General features: G+C 40.9%; 3 protein-coding genes across 3 annotated transcripts in view; all 3 read left to right on the top strand.

Moving 5' to 3' along the window:
- The window catches only part of LOC135710798 (tenascin-like), a 28003-nt gene extending 8728 nt beyond the window's left edge, over nt 1–19275 (top strand). The window contains exons 2-8 of the mRNA XM_065233483.1: nt 7147–7442; nt 7510–7627; nt 7688–8023; nt 8087–8323; nt 8385–8933; nt 18455–18601; nt 18666–19275. Coding sequence (XP_065089555.1) covers nt 7147–7442; nt 7510–7627; nt 7688–8023; nt 8087–8323; nt 8385–8933; nt 18455–18601; nt 18666–18769 — 1787 coding nt within the window. The 3' untranslated portion in view covers nt 18770–19275. The remainder of the gene's footprint in view (nt 1–7146; nt 7443–7509; nt 7628–7687; nt 8024–8086; nt 8324–8384; nt 8934–18454; nt 18602–18665) is intronic.
- sosie overlaps nt 15553–22802 on the top strand; it is an 83345-nt gene continuing 76095 nt past the window's right edge. Inside the window, exon 1 of the mRNA XM_065233495.1 lies at nt 15553–15564. The gene's annotated coding sequence lies outside the window, so the exon portion shown is untranslated. The remainder of the gene's footprint in view (nt 15565–22802) is intronic.
- Nucleotides 19474–22697, top strand: LOC135710808 (uncharacterized). The gene is made up of 4 exons (XM_065233496.1): nt 19474–19645; nt 20794–20931; nt 21009–21158; nt 21218–22697. Exons 1-4 carry the CDS (start codon nt 19510–19512, stop codon nt 21316–21318), a joined length of 525 nt encoding a protein of 174 aa, XP_065089568.1. The 5' UTR covers nt 19474–19509; the 3' UTR covers nt 21319–22697.

The following is a 22802-nucleotide window of genomic DNA, read 5'->3' as shown; positions in this document are numbered from 1 at the left end:
ACTGTTTAAAACTTCAATTACAAAAATAAAATGCATTTTTTTGAATTTTTAACTTAAAAAATGCTAAGTTTTCTGCAATGGACACAATGAAAACAAAATTCACCAAAACCGTAGAGCATAAACGTTTAGTAAAATTTTGATCTATTTTTTCACGAAATATTTATGTGATTTGTGCATAACAAATAATTTTCTGGACTTAAACGTTTGCTTTCTGCTAGAAAAACAATTTAAATCATTCGTGGAAAAAGTTCTAATTTTGTTACTAATAGTTGATATTCTTCGATTTTTATCAATTTTGAAATGTTCATTGTGTCCATTTCCAATAAGTTAACATTTTTGATAAGCTTTGAAACGCTAACGTAAGTTTAAAAATCTTAAAAATGTTCTCAGTGAGTTTTTTTTTTGTTTCCTGAAAAGGCAATCCAGTTTCCTACAACTTTGTCTCAGACGTCATTTCGATTTGATTTATTGAAAAATATCAAATTCGCAGTAAGTCAAAATGATTGAATTCCGGCACATACTTCGTTTATTGCCCCTAGTGAACAATTATGCGGAGTTTCATGGAATTTGGAGAGGGGAAAATAAAATCGATTCATCAGTTGGCGTGGATCTGCTCTCGAGTGTTAGGAAACGCAATTTAAAACTGCTCGAATGATATGATCTATTATCCTATCAGAATTGATCACTTTGTCAGGTAGTTTTGGCGTGACTTTCTACCAGCGATTTCACAAAACTGGACCAACTAAAATCTATTTTTTATGAAACGCACAAATGTTGGCTATTTTTCTCGTGATTCTTGGAGAAAAAATCGCAACATAATGTTTTATTTCAAAGTTCGAGTGGTAGTAAGCGTCATTTTAACTGCTCGAATGAAGTGGTTAATTTACTAGACAATGAATTATATCATTCGAGCAGTTTAAAATTACGTTTCCTACCATGCTTTGCCGAGGAACAAATATATTATTATCAAAGATAAACAGACATAACACATTGAATATTTCTCACTGTAAAACATCGTCGCTAAAGCATTAATATGGTGGTAGTGTGTTATTGCGTTTTACCTAGTGGCCTTCGAAATTATTTATTATCCTGTAACTCAGGATCAGGAGAAATTCAGGCCCTTTGAAAACATTTCAGATTATGGAATTAAAAAAAAAATATCTGAATTCAGGAACAATGAAAATTTGTGACAATCTTGATATAATACCAAAATGAAAGGGGGGGGGTCTCTGATTACGCATACGACCGGATTCACACATCCAGAAATCCAGTTGAGTGAGCTCCATATGCAGCATCTGGTTCCAGGTTTTGCGTCCTCCCAGAGGTCACTACCTTTGAGGATTTCCTTAAATTTCTGGATGATCGATGCGATGCGTTGGAGACATGTACGGCGTTCAGCAAGAAGCCGGTAGCGGATGATGTGAAGAAAGGAGCCGTGAAAAAAGTGCCTCAATCGGAGAAGAAAGTGCATGCGTTGCGTTCTACAAAGGAAGTGAAAAAGTGCGCGAAATGCTCCAATGAGCATCCGATTCATGTTTGCGAGGAATTTAAAAAACTAAATGTGCTGTGTAGACGTGAGTTCGCACAGAAAGCAAAACTATGCTACAACTGTTTGCGTTCGTCACATTCGGTAAAGGTGTGTTCATCGAAGTCAGTGTGCCACAACGGGGACTGCAAACGCAGCGGCATCATACGCTTCTTTGCCTTAAAGAGGTGGTGGTGCATGATCAACAAATCGATCGTTCGAGCTATACTAAGCCTCAAGATCAACAGATTGTACAGCAAAGAGACGAAACCATCAACTCGATGGTAACACAAGTTCCAATGGTGTCGGCGCCAACGGTATCAGTTCTACCCACGGCGTTGATCTACGTGAAAGCATCAGATGGCAAATTCATGAAAGTTCGTGCTTTGATTGATTCAGGTTCAGAGGTATCACTAATTTCAGAAGCTAGCGTCAGTAAACTTCGTTTGCCATGATCCAGTGGAAAATTTGTGGTTTCTTGAGTGGGGCAACAACGATCTGGAACAACGCGTGGAATTGTGGAGCTGGTAATAGCAAACCGGTTCTGTGAGAAGGTTATACTTCAAACCAATGCCTTCGTGATGAGCAAGTTAACCTCCACGTTGCCTTCGCAGCACCTAAGATTGGACCTTAGTCTACTGAGCGAAGAAGTACAGCGAAACCTAGCCGATCCGGAGTTCAATCGGCCGGGCCGATCGACATCGTTTTAGGCTCTGATGTGTTTTTTCTGATTCTCCAGGCTGGTCAAGTGAGAAACAGTTCTTGTATTCCAGTTGCACAGAACACAATCTTTGGACTAGTCGTGTCAGGAAATCAAAGCAATTACTCAATTATCAACTTGCATACGGAATTGGACATCAATCGAACATTGCGGCAATTTTGGGAACAGGAGGAGGTTCCGAAGCCACAGTTGCTTACTCCTTCTGAAGATGCAGCGGTTGCCTATTTCAAGTCCACCGTATCACGAGATGAGATGGGACGCTTCATCGTTCGACTTCCGTTCGACGATTCGAAGCCGGAGCTGGGTGAATCGTTCACTGCAGCAATGAAACGATTGCAATCAATGGAAAGGCGCTTCCAGTGAGATCCCGAATTTGGCTAGCAGTACTCGAATTTTATGAGAGAGTACCTGGCCCTGGGACATATGGAGGAGGTACCTCTTAGTGAACTAAGCGTAGAAGTCAGTAAATGCTTCTACCTACCTCACCATGCTGTGGTGGTGAAGGTGGAAAGTATGACTACGAAATTACGTGTCGTTTTCGGCGCCTCGTGTGCGTCAGGATCGGGAGTGTCCCTCAATGACCGATTGTTGAAGGGACCTAATGTGAATCAAGGCCTCTTCCGTGTCTTTCTACGTTTTCGGATGCACAAGATAGCGGTTGCGGGTGACGTAGAAAAAATGTATCGCCAATTGTGGATGCATCCTAAGGATCGAAATTATCTGCGAGTCTTGTGGTTTGGTAACCAAGATCAACCAGTGAAGCACTATCGTTTGTGTACTGTGACGTACGGTACGAGTTCAGCACCGTATTTGGCCATTGAATCGATGAAGGAAGCAGCGAGAAGCTATAGCACAGTGTATCCAGATGCAGCACAATCAATCATCTTTGACACATATGTCGATGACTTTCTATCAGGAGCACAGACCAAAGAGGAAGCGATGCAATTGATACATCAGGTCGATGAAATCCTGAAGTCAGCAGGTTTCAACTTACGTAAGTGGTCCAGCAATTGTGCAGAGATTTTGCAAGAGGTGGAAAGGTCAGAGCAAACCCCGTTGATCGTGAAACTCACAGATTATGCTGGTCCTTTTACGATTAAAGCTTCATGTGTCCGTGGCGTAAAGACAACGAAGGGATACCTAGCACTGTTTGTGTGCATGTCAACCAAAGCTGTGCATCTGGAAGTTGCTAGCGACTTATCAACCGGTATGTTCATCAGTGTTCTCAAGCGGTTCATCGCACGACGAGGTTACCCGAATCAGATATGGTCCGATAACGGGACGAATTTTGTTGGAGCAGATCGTTACCTTAAGGAGCTTCAACATTCTTTGAAGGCCAACAACAAGCCAGCGGAACAGTTCTTGACTAATTTGGGTATCAAATGGATCTTTAATTCACCTTCTGCACCTCATCGAGGAGGTATATGGGAAGCGGCGGTGAAAAGTGTCAAGGGACATCTCTTTGCAGTTGTGGGATCTAAGGCGACCACTTATGAAGAACTGGTGACGATACTTTCACAAGTCGAAGCCTACCTTAATTCACGTCCTCTTTGCGCACTTTCCAACATTCCCGACAGCTACGATGCGTTGACACCAGGACATTTCCTGGTCGGTCAACCATTAAATTTAATTCCGGAGCACGATGTTTCTCACATTCCTTACTTACCACTTACCAATCAGGCTAAGGCCTTGTTGTCCTCTGCTGTTCGAAGAAGTCGTCTCCACTCTACTCGATCCATGGCCACAGTTCGCCAGCCTCGTAGTCTGCGAAGGGTCCGCAGGTCACCTTCTACTTGGTCGATCCACCTTGCCCGCTGCGCGCCTCTTCTTCTTGTTCCTGTTGGGTCGCTTTCTAGAACCATTTTCACTGGGTCATCGTGCGGCATTCTTACGACGTGCCCAGCCCACCGTAGTCGCCCAATTTTTGCAATGTGGACGATGGATGGTTCTCCCAGCAGCTGGTGCAATTCGTGGTTCATTCGCCTCCTCCACGTTCCGTTCTCACATTCCTACTAACCGGTTGAACTTGTGGCAACAAATGCACAAGCAAACTTTCGAAGTTTGGAGGCGTTGGCGCGATGAATATTTAACTAGCCTACAGCCACGCAGTAAGTGGCGCGTAAGCGAAGAAAACGTCAAGGAGAATCAACTGGTACTAGTGAAGAACGACAACGCGCCGCCTGCTCAGTGGGAGTTGGCTCGTATCATGAAGCTGCACCCGGACTCAACAGGAGTCGTTCGAACTGTAACTTTACGGCGTGGTCAAGCGGAGTACTCACGTCCCATCCAGAAAATCTGTATTCTACCAACTGATTGAGGCAGTGGGTCTCAAGGCGGTGGAGGATGTTCGTGTATAGATACCTCCCAACTGTATCGTTTCAACCTGCGAGGATAAACCCCTTGTGCATCTGTCAACTTGCGCGCGTTTTTTAGTTCTGAAATGTAATCATAACTGTACCAACCTTTGTTCTGAGAAGAAGCAAATAAAGGTTAAGTTAAATCGCAGACGATTCGAGTTTAATTCTGCATTCGATTTATTTTTTGTTGTCGGTCCATTCCATCGCGTAAACAGGCAGCATTAAGCAGATTAACAAGGAGAAGAATAGTTTAGGAAATAAGTAAAAGTAGAGGTATGTGACAATTAATAGCTTTTTAAACTTTTGGAGGTATTGTATTCCCCTGAGTTTGTTGTACTCGATTACTATATTATTCTCTCAATACGCGAAATCTCTTATATATGCGGTTAAAGCATTTGAGTTAACTTATTTCTTAGTGTTCAAGTACTTACATTTTTAAACAGCATTCAATGTTGATCTATGAACTAAACCATACGTAAAATCGATCTTTCCTTATGTGGTATTGATGCATGTTTAACTTTTCGCGGCTGTCGGAATCAACGCGCCTACGTCTACGGAGCTTACGCAGAAGTGATACGCAATTCGGTAGAGCTTGTCAAACGCTTTTGAGCATATGTAGTATAGAATTTGTTCGGTGCGGTCGCGAAATCTTGAAATGATTGATACGTTCTTTAAATTAACTAATTTGATACAAAGCTCAGTAGTAAATAAGTACAATATCGAGGGAGGAAACCAAAATTAATCACTTGCCAACATAGGCTATCACATTTATTTGGGTGGCACTCGGAATTCGCGCGGTTTTCGTAACTTACATAATTTAGATATTTCGTTCGAAACGGATTTACTTATTCAATCGGTTTACTACGCGGATGTATCTACGCGCACACGTCACAGCATTTTTTTCTATAACTATCTTGAAACAATACATACGGAATCCAGTGTCCAAGCGGCCAACATAGGCTAGCCCTTCTGCTGTATTGTCAAAGATAGAAGCAAAATTTATTCAAATGGGTCAAGTCTTGACAACTAAGCTGTCACGCAGCTCCAGCTTGATACCCAATAAAAAAAAAGTCTTAGTGCATTTATCTTAAGTTTTAGAGGGATAGTGTCTTCTGCTCGGTCTTCTGTTAACTTTTTCAACTTAAAAGGTCCTTCCTTTAGCCGTTTATAAAACAAGGAGGTGGTTTTTAAGCTATTTTGCTAGGAAAATATTAATTTTCTTGCCTTTGTTTACATCCTTTCAACACCGCTCACAAATTGGCGCTTTTCCCTCGGCTTTTCCAGAATAAATATTAGGACTCGTTCGTGAATTTCTCATAATTTATTTACAATTGCTTGATTGTGACACGCAAGGTAACTAAATGTTATTTTACTTTTCCAAAGAACTGCTCATGATGCTCATCGGCCACCCATTTTAGCCTCTAGCAAATCTATTTCGACCATTTGTCTATTTTGTCCACTTTGACCTTTTGACTATTTGACCTTTTGTCCATTCGACCTTTTGTACATTTTGACCATTTGACATTTTGATCAACTTTATGTCCAGCTATGTTCAATTCGACCTTCTGTACATTCGACCATTTGTCCATTCAACCTTTGTCACTCTATGTTCAATTGGACCCTTGGTCCTTTCGACAATTTGTTATTCGACCTTTAGCTCCTTCTATCATTTGTGCATTCGACCTTTTGTCCTAAGACCTCATGTTGACCTTTTGTCCTACAACCGTGCAGTGGGTCCAGGAGACTGTAATGAGTAGATCTCCTGCTTGGTCGAATTTCATCTATCTCGTGCAAGACTCACCATTATCTCTTCTTTTTCTTCTTTTTCTTCTTATTCTTCTTCTTCTTCATCCTTTTCTTCTCTCTACGACCTCGGCTGAGATTGACATACTGGGGTGAGAAAGCAGTCACGCTTACCACTATACCACTGGTGCCGTCCATAATTGCCTCGGCGGACAAGATCTGTCAGTTGGACAGCGTTCTATTTCCACACTGCGGTAATATTTCGGGTGTGTTCAGTTTAAGAAACGGGGATGCTGTCATTTTGATGAAGCTAGAAAGGATGCACGGGTACAAACCCTCTCTAAATACCATAAAGTTGCATTCATATCAAGAATGCACCCATCACCAAGGGTCACCCCTTTGATTTCAATTTGTGTAGGTGCAAAAGGTGCCAAGTGCCAAAGTTCTAGGTCACTATCGAACTGTCTTGGAATGAATAATGCAAGGAAGTAATCATAGCTCTTCCACCTCCAGGACTAGGGCTCTAATTATGCACCGATGCCCACGATACAGCTCTACTCATGCACTTCCTTTGTCCGAGAGAAAGGTGTCGTGTCTAGGTCCCATAACATTTCTGAACAACACAACACAACCATCAGCGCAAAGTTGCATTGCACCGAGATTTATGAGCCACCCTCCCCGTTCTCATCGTCCGTCCGTTATCGAACCGAAACAATCTGGGTTTTCCCATTGTTCTTCCGAAACCGTTACTGCATTTCACTAACGAAAATTTCCATCTTCCGTTTTAATTTTGCCAACAGGATCTCGCTCGGTACTGTGGCCATGCACCACCTCGGAAGACTGCGGTAAGGTCCCGGAGGCGCGCTGTTCAACCTACGGTTTCTGCCAGTGCCCGGCGGGGCATGTCTTCTCGACCGACGTCACCCGCTGCCTGCCCGAGCGCTCGTATGGGGTAGCGTGCGAGGAAGCGGTCCAGTGTTCTCATATGCTTACCGGTGCCAAGTGCGAGGACAAAGTATGTACCTGTGATACCGGTTTCACCTACGTTCGCGGACGATGCCGTCAGCTAGCGAACATCGACCAACCGTGCAATGATGTAAGTGGGCTGTTTCTCAGTGTCATAATTTGCACCAATTTGCAACTCCCACATTTGTCTTTGGCAGGATATCGACTGTTTCTTCGGGTACAACCGTGAAGCCGTGGTGTGCCGGGATGGTAAGTGCCAATGTGCACCGGGTTTCTACCTTCGAAGCACAAATGTCTGCCGGCGCGAAGTGTCCCGTAAGTAGTTCTTGGAAACGATTCGATGCTGGAATTCTGATTTGCATACTTTTTCTGCAGTTGACGATTGGTGCCTCGTGAATCAGGACTGTGTCGGTGATAACCTAGAGTGTAGTGCAGATGTATGCAAAAAGAAAGCACAAACGAAAACCTACCGGGATATTGGCGTCCAAGCGAGGGTGTCTTGCGAAGAGAAGAAAGCGCAAGCGGAAGCTACGAGAACAACCCGGGATCAACAGCAGCAGACCAGCATCGGAAGCAGCTGTGGAACCAATACCGGAGACGATGTCCAGGAGGAGAAGCGCAAGGAGAGTAATTCCAGTGGTGCTACGGCGAAGAGAGTTAGACTGCAGTCGAGCGTCGATACGCCGACCAAGGATGAGAGTACTCCCGGGTGTAAGTGGCATTTGAATTCAGTTCAGAAATTAAAGTTAAGAGCTGCTTTCTTTCTCACTAAAGTTGGCGATACTTGCACGGATGAGACGAAGGAATGCGACGGGGTTCCCTACTCGGTTTGTCGGATGGGTCAGTGTCTTTGCCGGGAAGGCTTCTACGCGGTTGGAAGAGAGTGCAAAGCTGAACTAGGGGAACACGTAGAAAAGAAAGAGGATTGTGGAGGTGGAATCTACGCCAACGGCAGATGCGTCTGCCAAAATAATCAGTTTTACAATTACAATATGAGAACATGTTTGAAAGGTAGTAATAATTCCAATATCTTCGATACATTCAAATTAATTACCTTGGTTGAATTTTGTAGGATCAATTGGAATCAATGGATCCTGTACGGCCAGTAGCCAGTGTTCGCCCTATGGCGAGGCGTTCTGTCCTCTGGTTTCACCGAAGCGATGTAGCTGTTATCCGTACGCCGAGTACGACACTAACCGACAGATGTGCATCGGGAAGAAAGGTTATGAACAATACTGTGAAAAAGACGCGGACTGTACCATGGTCAATACCCGCTGTAGTGAGGTGAACACCTGCGTCTGTCGAGCGAACTTCTTCTACGTCAACGAGCGGTGCAAAGCGGCTCAAGGTGGTACGTGTGAAACCGTGGACGACTGTGGATTCGACAAAGCGATCTGTGAATCGGAAGACGAGCAGCAACCGAAAAAGTGTGACTGTCAGAAGGGTCACCTGTACCAAGATAAAACGTGCCTAAAGGAAGCGGAAGCCTACGAAGAGGAGTGCACTGTAAATGAACAGTGCCAACCGTTGCTCGGGAATCTGAGCAAATGCATCGACGAAAAGTGTCAATGCGACGAAGCCGATACACACTTTAAGGATGGACAGTGCCAGGAGAAGAAGGGTGAGTGCTTAGGCAATTAGATAGGAAACTATCAATACTGCAGCGTCATTGGCGAGCTGCGGTAGGATTGGGTGTTGAGTGACGGACTGCGGTTACTCCCTGTTAAGCGAACCCCACACGTATCAATATATTGACACGAAGGGGAATTATTGACAATAATATTGATGATGTGAGTGCAGAAATATTTTCAATACCGATGTATTGACGTCAATATTGAATGTATTGACAATACGATTATTGTCAATAAAAGCAATCGTGTAGGGTCCACTTTAGATGAGTCAACGATATTTTGGAAGTCACAGAAGAGTTGGTAGAAGCCACCGGAAGTTTCATTCAATTGTGCAGGATGTTTCTTCCGATTTCCCCCGGAAGTTTCTCTTGATATTCTCCGTTAGTTTTTTACAGCTCTTGCAGGACCTCCGACATCTCTCAGAAGTTGTTTTTTTGTGATTTCACCCGGAAGTTTTTTCGTATTTCAATGGAAATTTGTCTATGACTTATTCCGAATTGTTTTTATCGAACTTGCAACGGAAGCTATTTCAACTTCTCCGGGCGGCGTGGTACAGTTTCCTCTAGAAAATTCTACCGACTTTCTCCCGAAGATTTTTCTTACTTTTCTGGCTACGTTTGTCTGACTTTCTCCTAATTTTCCCGGAAGTTCATTCCAACTTACTCCAGTAAGTCTCTTCCGATTTCCCCAGAAACATTTTTCTGCTTTCCTCCGGAAGTTGCTTATGATTTTTCTCGGATGTTTCGTCCAATAGCGTCTGAAACATTGTCCAGACTATTTCAGGAATTTCCTGTTTTTCCAAAACGTCTATTCCCACTTATCCCGGAATTCTCTTCCAACCTTCCCCGGAAGCTTCTGAACGTTTACTCGCCGAAATTTATTCCGACTTTCCTTGGAAGATTCTTGCGACATGAACTGGTTGTTTTCTTTCATTTTTTTCCTGGAAGCTTCATCCTTGTTTCCATACTTGGAAGTTTCTTCCGTCTTCTTTAGTTCAAACTTCTCTCTGAAGTTGTGTACAATGTTCAATAGACTGATGCAAGGTGACTACATATAGGTGTTCTAATGTGTCAAATTCATGATTCAGCCATGTTGGATTTTTGTATGGGACAGCGACCGAGTTTGTTTACAATTTGCTCTAAAACCGCACTTTTCCCCCCCGCGACCTCCTCGCCTATATAGTGACAAAGCTGTATCACCATTTATATACCCACCATGGACTGATGCACAATTTGACATTTCAAGAGCAAATTTTCATTACGTCGAATGTAACAAAAGTAAACAAAGTCGAGCTATCAGTGTCAATCGATTCTCCTGCTATTACACTATATACTGTCCAAATAAAGGATCAAATCCCATTTTTAAATTTATTTACCAGTCAAATTGCTTTTTGACGTAATCACCTTCCGATCAAAATAGTTTTCGATATTACTTAAGTCACCCAATTTCTATGGAGATGCCGTTTGACTTAAGTAACAGCGCTGAGAAACCCGTGAAAAGTGTACGTTCGTCGTTTCGCTTTCTCATTATTAAAGTGAATAAATCGAACTGTTTGTTGCTAAGATGATTTCGGTGGTCCTAAAATGATGAATGGGCTGCACGTAAGGAGACGTAATTGATAATTCTCCCGAATATCCTGGTAAATACACTTTGACTTAAGTAACAATAGGGGCCACCAAACGACGTATAATAACTTTTGACTCAAAAACCAGTATTTCTTAGCATGAAAGCTAGCGATTTGCCTTTGTATGATTAAAACCCGGCTGAATATGTTAAACATTGCTATCACTATGAGATTATATGTGTTTACTTTTAAATAGGAATAACTTTTCGGTCATCAAAACAAAACTTTATTTTTCTCGGATCGGTGCGAATGTTACTTACGACATAATGAAAATTTGCTCTTGATTTTCACTCTAATGCAGTGCTCAAACGGTTTCAAATTGGGTCCTGATTAGTCTTCCAAAATTTGAACTCATTTGGTAAGAAACTGACTTGGCACAAACCATTTAAAGTATATAAGGAAATTACTATGGGAAAACCAAACTTTTTGTTCATTCACTTCTTGACTTTTTCCGTATTGTTCTGTTAAAATGTTCTAGAACTACTCTTTTGGCTTTCAGTTACAACTTTCCAGGTGATCGATTTTATGCCATACGTCAACTAAAAAAAAATATTAATTGTTTACAAGACTGATAATCTTTTGGCATGATCAAGTAGCTGTTTAGTTGGCAACATTGTATTCTCCAGTGTGACATAGTAGCCATGATTTTTGTGCTCTATTCTGCTTATAGGGAGAAGGTGGATACAACCTAACAGGAAGAGAAGACAACTGGCTTCTTTTTGTCTGTGACGTGTTCTTCTTCTCTCGCGGAAATGACCGTGCAAAAACAATTTCATTATGTTCGACGCTGTCGACTGTCAAAATACAAGAAAATAGATTCCCTGTTGATCTCGCGTTGGTTCGCGTTTGACAGAAAATAGGTTCATAAAAGTCCCCCTATTGCCTCCTCTTCCTCTTAGGATACAACTGGAAGGAGTAGACGGAAGCAGAGTTGCAACCTATCACAATCACGATCGTCAAACAGCTGGTGGTAGTAACGCTTGGTACATTCCAATCAATGTGCTTGCCGAAGCTCTCTCCATGACCATCCATCAAGTTGACAGAAGAAGTGAAAAGTAACTGGTGAATGTCGTCTTCGGCGATGATCCATCACCGATCTGGTCATGCGCGACAATCACGGCACTCATCTGAGCTCGTTTTGAAGCAGTTGCTGCTTCGCTTGCTTATGAGAATTTGTTGGTGCCTGATATGCGTACACAGAAATTCAAAACAACTCAAAATTAAGTTCTTTTCACTCATCTCCCATGTTCCGTACGATAAGCCAAATTTGGGTAAACCGGCTCAAAGTAGTTTGCATTTAAGGACGGCAAAAAAAAATTACCCATCGCTAAGTTATTTTCAATTTTTTCTACCCAAAATAAGTTCAATTAACTCAAATTTGGGTATATCGCATATTACTCAATTTTGGCTTCTCGTACGGAACTAGACGGTTGAGTCGAATCTTTTGTTCTATTTTTGACAACAATAGCGAGAGAAAATGAAATGGGCAGAGGTCAAATAACTCAAATTTGAGTTCAAAAACCCCAAGCGGTGGGTAGTTTTGTTTTTCTGTGAGGTATTGTTTTCATTTTCTTCTGTACTTCAGAAGTCTTCGCTGTTGTCGTAGTCAACATGGCTACATATAGGTGTTCTAATGTGTCAAATTCGTGATTCAGCCATGTTGGATTTTTGTATGGGACAGCGACCGAGTTTGCTTACAATTTGCTCTTAAACCGCATTCCTCCCCCCCCCCCTGCGACCTCCTCGCCTATATAGTGACAAAGCTGTATCACCATTTATATACCCACCATGGTCGTAGTGCTTTCCGTCATCAGCAGCGAGTTTTACGTTTTGTCTGTGAGCAGCGACCGTTACTGGTGATTGTTGTTTGCCATGGCTCTACCGCTCACTATGTGACAAAACGTTCTGTCAGCGATAGTTGGTGATGCGTTGATACGAGTGTCACGTGAGTGCCATGATATTTTGCATCACTGGACGGAAGAACCTTCGAACGAAGTCAGAAGAAGCTTCTGAACGAAGTCGAAACAACTTTCCGGGTGGAATCGGAAAATAATTTACGGGGAAAGGTACGAGAAAATTTCAGGGGAAAGTTTTAAGAACCTTCCAAGGGAAGATGAAATGAACTTCAGGAATTTAGAAATGAGCATTCTGAAGGATCTATTTAGTAGCTGGATAAAAGTATTTATCAGTATTTCCCTATTCCCAGGACTTACCAGGGTGAACCATCCGCTGTTTCTCTGGTTCTGTTTTTGGCAACACGACGTCATCAACTAATTCTTTCTTCAAATTTGTGCTAGCGCTTTTTGAGGAATTTTCCATAGAATTCCAAGTAGATAGGATCATTAATGAGGGGTCTAGTGTTATCAGACAAGGAATTAAGCGTTGGATGGATTTTCTAGAAAGTACAAAAAAGACAAAAATTATGTGTTGTCAAAAACGTTAAGGCACTGTATTTTAAATTTGTATAGTCTTAAAAAAACACAATGCAATATTTAACAATTTCTTAATCTTGATACTCTTTCGACTAGTGTTTCCCTTTCCTCGTCGTTTCTGGCTACCCAGGAATCGAGAAACAGCGGATGGTTCACCCTGGTAAGTCCTGGGAATTGGAAAATACTGATAAATACTTTTATCCAGCTACTAAATAGATCCTTCAGAATGTTCATTTCTAAATTACTGAAGTTCATTTCATCTTCCCTTGCAAATTTCTTAAAACTTTCCTCTGCAATTTTCTCGCACCTCTTCCCGTAAATGATTTTCCGATTCCACCCGGAAAGTTATTTCGACTTCCTTTGAAAGCTTCTTCTGACTTCGCTCGAAAGGTTCTTCCTCCAGTGATGCAAAATATCATGACACTCACGCGACACTCGTCTCAACGGATCACCAACTATCGCTGACAGAACGTTTTGTCACATAGTGAGAGGTAGAGCCATGGCAAACAACAATCACCAGTAACGGTCGCTGCTCACAGACAAAACGTAAAACTCGCTGCTCACAGACAAAAGCACTACGACAACAGTGAAGACTTTTGAAGTACAGAAGAAAATGAAAACAACGCCTACGCATATCAAGTTCGACTGTGTGAGTTACAAACAAAGCTAATAATGTACAGGACCAAACTAAAATGTCATGACATGCTCTGTCATACGACACTGTCGCCGAAAACCCTCACGTATTTACATATTTTAGTTTGTCTCATAATAATAACTGCTAATGTTGTGCTAGTGTGAATTATGAAAATAGCAAGCAGTGATGTTCTGGTAATTACATTTTTGGTCAGAAATGGTTTAATTTACACAAAATATTACATTGTCATATGATAGTTATTTGATAATTTTCTTTTTGCTCGAATGCTGATCTACCGTTTGTGTGTTGTGTGAGAAAGACGACGGTAGAGTATGAGAGTACGAATACAAGCAGACTGTCGCACTTGACAATGAAGTGAGTGTACTGAAAAATGTCAACCGTTTCAACGCCTGGTCCATGATATTTCAGATCCGTCGTCATTCGGTTGAAAATGACCATCCTGAAATCGTTTTGTTCCTGTGGGCCTGCTACGGCGAAGAGATGATATTTCAGATCCATCATCATTCGCTTGAAAACGGCACAGACACGTTCTTTATTTTTCATGCTCGTGGGTGATTTTCCATCCGTCAGGGTTCTAATCCAATTTCAGGATTCGCGGAAATAACCTCCTGGCAGAATCACCAAAATGTGAAAATCGATCAAAATGAATGCAGGAGGTTCTTCCGCGACGCAGTCGGAGTCGATTATTAAATTTTGTCTTATTCGCTCTGCAGCTTGAATCCAAATGAGCTTTTGTAAGTTGTCAAGCAAAGCGGTCGTTATATGAAATCAGCCTACCTGGTTATTTCCTATCTCATAGACCAGAGTGTCGACTACCTGGAAAAACCTGGAAACTCAGGGAATCTTAGAGTATATCCAGGGGGTGGTCACTCCGGACAATGTGCCAAAACACAGTTGGGCACACTCATTGGCACTATTTGGCACCCATGGTTAGAAATTTTCATGATCTGGAAACACTTTTCTATTTCTGTGCCTGATGCGCAGTGCATGTGTTAAATAATTGCTGTTGACATAGTTCAATTTTCGGATTCGAATAACCACAATCTCTTAATTCCCCAAAACAGGTGTTATTTTCTGCCCGACTGATCATTCCCCTCCACGACGGCTACTATTGCTGCTGCTACACCGGCCATCAAAGCATAATCAGCATAAAAACTGCAACAACGGTCATCGTACCTCCAGTATTGGTTTTCAGCAGTTTTCCCCGGCGGCTGTAGATTTAATATTCAATCAAATGCGTTTCAATGTTGTCTTCGCAGTAGTCAGAGGAGCTCAATCGCTTTCTCGAAGGGATCCTCTAGTCGGGTCATTTTGTCTGGTAACAAATTGTTCAGCTGGGGTGCCTCTAGGCAGTGAAGCAAAATATCATGACAGTCACTAGACACTCGTCAACGCATCAACCGACTATCGCTGACAGAACGTTTTGTCACGCAGTGAGAGGTAAAGCCATGACAAAGCACAATCTCCAGTAATGGTCGCTGCTCACAGGCAAAACGTCACACTTGCTGCTGATGATGAAAAGCACAACGAAAACAGTGAAGACTTCTGCAGTACGATGATGAAAAAGAGCGAAACGACAGAAGAAAATGAAAACAATGCCTACGCATTCCAAGTTCATCTCAGCACGCGTGACTGTGTGAGTTACAAAAAAAGCTGGCAAAATTAAACGGAAGCTGTTTGGCTCACTCACCAACACAGTCATTTAAGGGGAAGTTCACCGCTTCGAAAAAAATAATTACGTTTTGATTTTTCTAAAAATATTGAAAAAAAAGTATCAAAAATCTAAAAAAATTACATTTTTTCTAATTTTTTAAAGAAAATTCACGTGCAAAAACATGTTTTATTAGTCATTATGGCATAAAGTTGGACTCAAAAAACCACAAAACATCAACTTTTCGGTTTTTCTGAGAGTCCAATTTTTTTTCATGGTGGGATAGAAAAAAAATTTTTGCATGTAATTTTTGACAAAAATCTAAGGAAGAAACTGATTTTCTTGGATTTTTGATTAATTTTTCCCAATATTTTTAGAAAAATAAAAACGTACCGAAATTATTTTTTTTATTTTTGGCCCGGTGAGCTTGCCCTTAAGCAAGCAAAGCAGCAACTACTTCAAAACGAGCAAACATGAGTGTCGTGATTGTCGGGAATGACCAGACCGATGATGGATCACCACCGAAGACGACATTCACCAGTTGCTTTTTACTTCTTTCGTCAACTTGATGGATGGTCATGGAGAGTGATAGGAATGTACCAAGCGTTACAACGATCAGCTGTTTGACGATCGTGATTGTGATAGGTCGTAACTCTGCCCTTTAGGTCATCGTCTTGGTTCGGATTCCACTTCTGCACGGCTTACATACATAAGGCTAGCTCATTAGAGAGTAAACATCAACCGAAGTAGGCCGATGTTACGTCATCAGAATCGTTGAAGTAAATAGTGCAGAAGGGAATATTTTTTCGCAGCTCTCGGATTTTCGACGTGCCAGACGGGATTTGAATTCATCCGGGTTTTGGCACGTGGTGGAAAACCCGGAACTCAAGCAGCTACAAAGAATTGCATTTGATCCCTGGATCCCTGAAGGCTCCCGATGAAATCCTACGAGGTGGGACCGGGGGTGTCACGGATGCCTAATTCATGAGCAATGCGTATGCTTTTTAAATCAGAGATTTAATTATTGTTGCATTTTCCATTGCATTTAATGTGGTTATCGTGAACAGTATCCAATTTTTAGACCACAGATGTATAATTTTCATTGCAAAAGTTTGAAAATTGATGTACATATATTGACAATGAAAACTATTTAACCGATTCTGATGACATCACAGAAACTAATACAGGAGCGAAGTAGCTAGCCTGCTAAGAGTAGAGGGGGCGAAAATGAACCACTTTTCTGTCAAACGTGAACCAGCTCCTGATTGGCCGATTTCATGTACGTAAGATAGAGATAGAGATAGATAAAGATAGAGATAGAGATAGAAATAAAAGAGGAAGAAGCCAATTGTCACCTCTTCCTCTTAGCTAGCCTGGTATATGCAAGACGTGCACTTGTGGTGCTGTCCCTTCAAAACAAAACAATCGAACTGTCAAAATACCGAGCTGCCAACCATGCCTTCATTCATAATGGAACAAAGTCAGCTCGATGAATGGCATTCTCAGCACTGCCGGCGCAGCTGGGGCACAAAATAAGTGTGTAGAGTGACCACCCCTTGGGAATAAGGACTGTATCGAAAATAAGTTGTAAACAAAATTTTCCTTCCAAATCCGTAAAAAGATATGATTTAATAAGAGACAGGTTTTCTGTTAAGTGTGTCATGCACTTCTTTAAAACTTAACAAAGTAAAACAAACCAAAACATATCCATTAAAGGACTGGTATCATGTTAGATGTAGTTCCTCTTATGAGGTTTCGAACAATGAATTTTCGGGTTTTTTTACACATCGTTACAGTATACGTTTAACTATTTCAAGGTTTTAGAACTCTTAATATCCTTTTGAAGATGCTATTTGTAATTGCCATTCAGAATCAGCAATCGGCATTCAATAGGTTGTAGTATTTAATGAAAATTTTTGGAGAAAATGCCGAGGAAAAATCCAGGGTTATTTTTCGGTGAAGCAGTTATGGAGGCAGATTAAAGCAAATTCTCGCGATAATTATTAACAGCTTAAAGTGAAATATAGAATAAATTCCAAGAATTTTCTAGAATCAGAGAATCTCAAGAGCAGAAAATTATTTCTCAGGGAAATTTTGGATGAAAGTAATAGGAAAAAGAGTCGATTACGGGAATTTTAATTTATTGATAGTTCAACACTCAATAAACTTACGGGGAATTGTTTCCTGGGAATCCGAACCAATTTATAGGGTCTCTAGATACCTTAGTTTTTGGTAAATTTAACTGAAATAATTTCCAGGATGTTCCGCGTAGAATACCCTAGTGGCATGTTGTAAATTACGATGAAAATGAAGTAATGAAAAATATTGAGAATTCTGTAAGTTTTCCGAAGAAGAATAGTGGAATATACTTGACAATTCTGCAGGATTCGGTGAAAAGTCAATGTTGATGTCAAAGTAAATATTGATATTTTAATTAAACACCCAGCATTCGCGAGGAATGATCTGAATGTCAGGGTTCTTCCAACGAAATTAAATTTGAATATGGGGGAAACTAGAGAGGGTCTAGTATAAGCAACAATCAATACGAAACTAACAATTTTAAATTGGCTCACTACTTGACTAGCCTATTGGTCCCAAGAAAATCGACTAATGTATCCCATTCTAGTATAAATTCCAGTACTACACTATGTTTGTTTTGATTCGTTATGAAAATTTGACAGATAAAATGAGGGGTTCGTGGATTTTCCTATGTTTCGAGGGGTGAATCGATTAGCTTGGGACCGAAGATAGTACCAGAGCTGAGCCAGAAAGTTGAGCTCGTTTCTTCGGGACCTTCTGGTCTTAGAGTTACCTCTATGGTATAAGAGAGGAGCGGACTGGCTGGTTTTGAGCCAAACGAACTGTCAAAGCCAGAGCCAATCGAGCAGCGCCTATCTTTATTGCATTGGCAGTGTTGCTAGAAACCACTAAGGCATAGGTTGTCAAGGGAGTTTGTGTTGAATCCGCTCCTATCTTATACTAGACATGCTCTAAGGGAAGCATGTCACAAATTGTGGCCTAGAATTGGCGCTCGGAAGCCGATTTGTTTTCCTAAAAAAAGCGGCAGCTGCATTGCTTTCATATGAAAATCATTTTTATATGTTTAGATTAGTCCGACAATTAATTTTTATTCTATCTTTTTTTCAAAGCTTTGGAAGAACGGTGTAACCTAACGAGCGAGTGCTTCGTCGAGGACCGTGCCGATACCGTGGAATGCCGCAACTCGGCGTGCCAGTGCAAGTTCGACTATTCCCCGGATGTGGAACGTCAACGTTGCGTCAAACCCAGTGGCAAAAGTAGTCATTGTCAAGTCAATTGAAGCTATCTGTTTAATTTAAAATGATGTCATTCCATCCACAGGCTCTTCCGATCGACCGAGTGCACTGAAGGTGATCACCCTACTGCTGACCAGTGCAGCGATTCTGATTACGGGATCTGCGCTGCGGGATGCCTACTACGTGTAGTTGTTCCCATTATCAACGTTTCCGTAGCTCCAAATTGAATCGAAAGCAGCATCACCAAACAGTTACAGGAACATCAACAAACGTATTGGTGATAAGGCCGCGGTACAGATTGAAATGACAACAAACAACTCCGCATGACGAGACTAACGGTGAGAGCGAATCGATAGCAATCGAGAAAATAGTAGCATTAAAGACAGTTGAACAAAGATCACTTCTTATCCCCCCCTAGCATGCAGGGAGGTAATTAGCGGTGTCTAAATTGGAAACGACATATCTTAGGGCTTCAGCGAACAACTTAACCTAAAAAAATTGTTATCGTTTGAAAGCGCGTAGATAATATAAAAGGAAATCAATTGTAGTTGAACTGAGAAAAACATCGAAGTTGTTATATTCTAATGATTATAATGAGGTATGAATCGTTATGATATTATGTATAGGAAGTCAATGGGTAAGACAGCAAATGATATTGTAGGGACATTTTACAAATAAAAGCAATAATTAAATAAGATTAGATCGATGCTCAGTCGGCTAGTTTCTTTTCTGATTGAAAGTCCTTTTTTCATTTTAAATCTCGATTTCTGCGACGCACGTGTCGACTTATCATCATCAGCTGACTTCAAGGCACGAAGCTTAATCTTTCGAAAGTAATCCTTGGAAGTCTACCCTCACTTCTGGTTGGAAAGTGAAAACAATTGGTTGTGTATTTGACATACTCCCTGATCATTAAATTGGTGGCGGAAATGGTTTGTGGGTCAATGAGAAGTGCGTTGATTGCATCTGTGGTCGTGGTATTGTTTGACACTAGCTCGTCACTGTTGGTAACGTTTGGCAAAAAAAGCAAACCTGCATCGAATCTACAACTGGAACAAAACTCAGGTTGGTTTAGAGAGAACAATTTCATCATCTATGTGATAATGCGGATCAGGTTAATTCAGTAGTTACATACGAAATTGCAGATCTAAATGTGATTTTATCAGCAACACATGAATAGAGCTCTCATGTGTAAACACTGAGTGCATTATACAGCAATATTGAACACGGCCAGTCAGATCGACTCAACATTTAGTGGAGTTGTATTGGAAAAATGCAATTGCAAAAATCGGAGTCACTTAGTTTGTGAGTAAACCTATTTAAGTGTAAGTGAAGAAAAATTGTGGCTGGTTCAAGCTGAACTGCGAGAAATGAGTTCAAATCATGAGTTTACTATATTCAATTTTGTTTACATTTCGTTTACTCACGCGGTGATTCAGAGTTACTCCCTATTATAAAGAAAAGTAACTAAGTTGTGGCATTTTTCTTTATTATTGACAATTGAGTAGCAGTAACTAACACACTGAGTGAATCTGACTGACCGTGTAGGTATTATTGATGCGGTTGCCATAGTTCCGCTTCCCTGTTGATGAAAAGCAATGCCTGAACCGTGATGACCGTCGAATACAAATGTCCGGAGAACTTTGAGATTTGGGCGTAATTGCTTTTGTAAACAAACATTTCAATCGCTGCTTTCTCGGGAATAAAAGAACAATCTCGTAATCAAACTATACCAAATGATAGAGGAACCGTTCATCTACCTGTTTGTGTTGTTAGTTTTTTTTTAGATTGAGCTTTTAATTCGCGAGAAATCGTCAAATCAAGTGTTTGTTTACAAAAGCAATTACGCCCTAATCTCGAAGTTCTCCGGATGTGTCTTCTAATCCAGCTATCCAAAAATTGAACTCAAACTGTAGACCTATCTGCTTTGATCGATTCTCTTTATCTACTTTCTTTTTTATAACCACTGCTATTTTACCACATAGTTTGATTCAGGAGCCCAACAAACAATTTTAGCTGCAGCTTAGCTTATACAGGCAAAAAATAGCTGCATAAGGCAAATTTTGGCTGTATAAGCTAATCTGCAGCTAAAATTGTTTGTTGGGAGGTTCTTATCTAGTGTTCAAAACGTCAAACACAAAGATTTTGCAATCGATCAATGCAGATAGGACCTTTTGAAATGTTTATCTAAAATTAATCTCTAACCACATCAGGTGAACCATGTGCAACGGAGGCTGACTGTTCGACGTTGCCGGACACGAGCTGCATCCAGACCGGCGTAGGCCGTTCGGAGTGTCTGTGCGAAGACATGGAACCACCCAGATTAGGACGCTGCATGCTGATGCAGAAGGGTAAATTACGTTTTCGATAATAGGATTTGGACTTCTACAATTAATTCAAACGTTTGGTGCCATTATCATCAACGCAGATCTACAAATAGCTTGCACGGATGGTCAGGATTGCATCAATCATGGGATCGTAGATAAGAGCATAGAATGCAGGAATTCGACCTGCCACTGCAAGGTTGGCTACTTTGCCATTGAGAATGCTGACAGCTGCGAGCAAGTTACTTTTATTGGTATATTAATTCTCGCTTGACGATACGTATGATGTGTTACATGATATTTTGATTTTTAGATGAAGTTGCCTCTGGATCGTCAACTACCTTCAGTGTATTCCTACTGCTAGTGACGAGCATTACGGGTTTCTTAGCGGGATCAGGTTATTGTAGATTATAGTTTCTGCTTATACGTTAGAATATTCTATCGTTTGGTGTGTAACTGTGACGTTGCCGTTGCATTAATGGTGATTGGCAAACAACATTTTTTTAGTATGTAGCGGATGTTTTGACATAGGGCGTCACGGTAAGAAAGAAGTATCCTAAAGTAAGTTCTTTTCACTCATCTCGGCACTATAATCATAGAGGTAACTCAAAGACCAGAAGGTCCCGAAGAAACGAGCTCAACTTTTTGGCTCAGCTCTGGTACTATCTTCGGTCCCAAGCTAATCGATGCACCCCTCGAAACATGGAAAAATCCACGAACCCCTCATTTTATCTGTCAAACTTTCAAAGCGAATCAAAACAAACATAGTTTAGTACTAGAATTTCGTCTAGATTTCTAATTGCTTGGGACCAATAGGCTAGTCAAGTAGTGAGCCAATTTCAAATCGATAGTTTCGTATTGATTGTTGCTATAATCACCGACAAACCGACATGAATGATCATACAAGTTACAAAGAAATTTCTGATCAAAGCACAAAACTGACATCTGCAGCCGTGTTCGCTGAAAACATTTATCCTAGCCACGAACACGCGTACAAATTTTATGAGTTGGTTCGTGTGTAATGTATTTCGGACAAATTATTTTTATCTAAATAAAACATTTGAATCGGCCGTTATGGATTCTCAATCAAGAGTTAAGTTTAAATTTCACGTCGGTTTGTCGGTGCTATAATGCAGGAACCCAAAAGTAGGTAAACCGGGTCAAAGTAGATTTCATTTACTTGTCTGTGCAATTCGTATAGAATTTTCCACTCGCTTTCTACCCAAAATTAGGTAAATATGATTATACTCAACGTTGGGTTTCCACACTTTACTACCCCCTGTTGGGTGGTTTTGCTCCTCTGTTTTTGACAACATTGGAAGGAGAAAAGGAGACAAACTAGCCAAAAGTAGGTAAAAGTGATCTGGTTGTTGGGTACTCTTTTCTTACCGTGTATGTTTTTAATTTCCTAAAAGATAGTACTAGAAACATAAGTGATACGTTTCAATGTACAGTCATGCTCATATTTCTTAATCCCGTAATTTAAAAAAAATGATGACATACTTTTGACAAAGGTTTTTAGAATAAGCTTTGTTATATCCAAATGATGAACCGTGATAGTAAATAAAATTCAACAAGTTCGATGAAATTTCACATGTCAGATGTCTTCAACGCTACTTTTAAAATTTACAGGTGGGAAAAAGTGTTCACAATTTCAAATTTTAAACTGTTTCTTTACAGATGTTCAGGAAGTATTAACAGGGAGCGGTATTTAGACTATCATCAATACGAAACTAACGATTTTAAATTGGCTCACTACTTGACTAGCCTATTGGTCCCAAGCAAACGATTAACGTACCCCATTCTAGTTGAAATTCTAGTACTACGAAATGTTTGTTTTGATTCGCTATGAAAGTTTGACAGATAAAATGAGGGGTTCGTGGATTATCAGTCGTTTG

This window comes from Ochlerotatus camptorhynchus, unplaced genomic scaffold, assembly GCF_037179485.1.
Source record: "Ochlerotatus camptorhynchus isolate MF236.1 unplaced genomic scaffold, CSIRO-AGI_Acam_v1.1 ptg000402l, whole genome shotgun sequence".
In the NCBI taxonomy this organism is placed as follows: Eukaryota; Metazoa; Arthropoda; class Insecta; order Diptera; family Culicidae; genus Ochlerotatus; species Ochlerotatus camptorhynchus.
The sequence above is the reverse complement of the archived record's forward strand: the minus strand, read 5'-3'. Positions and strand labels throughout refer to the sequence as shown.

Bases quoted from the DNA above. Each gene is read 5' to 3' on its own strand.
- LOC135710808 (XM_065233496.1), top strand. From the start codon at position 19,510: ATGGTTTGTGGGTCAATGAGAAGTGCGTTGATTGCATCTGTGGTCGTG. The intron at 20,932-21,008 runs GTAAATTACGTT...TCATCAACGCAG, and splicing joins CTGCATGCTGATGCAGAAGG to ATCTACAAATAGCTTGCACG. The intron at 21,159-21,217 runs GTATATTAATTC...TTTGATTTTTAG, and splicing joins CGAGCAAGTTACTTTTATTG to ATGAAGTTGCCTCTGGATCG.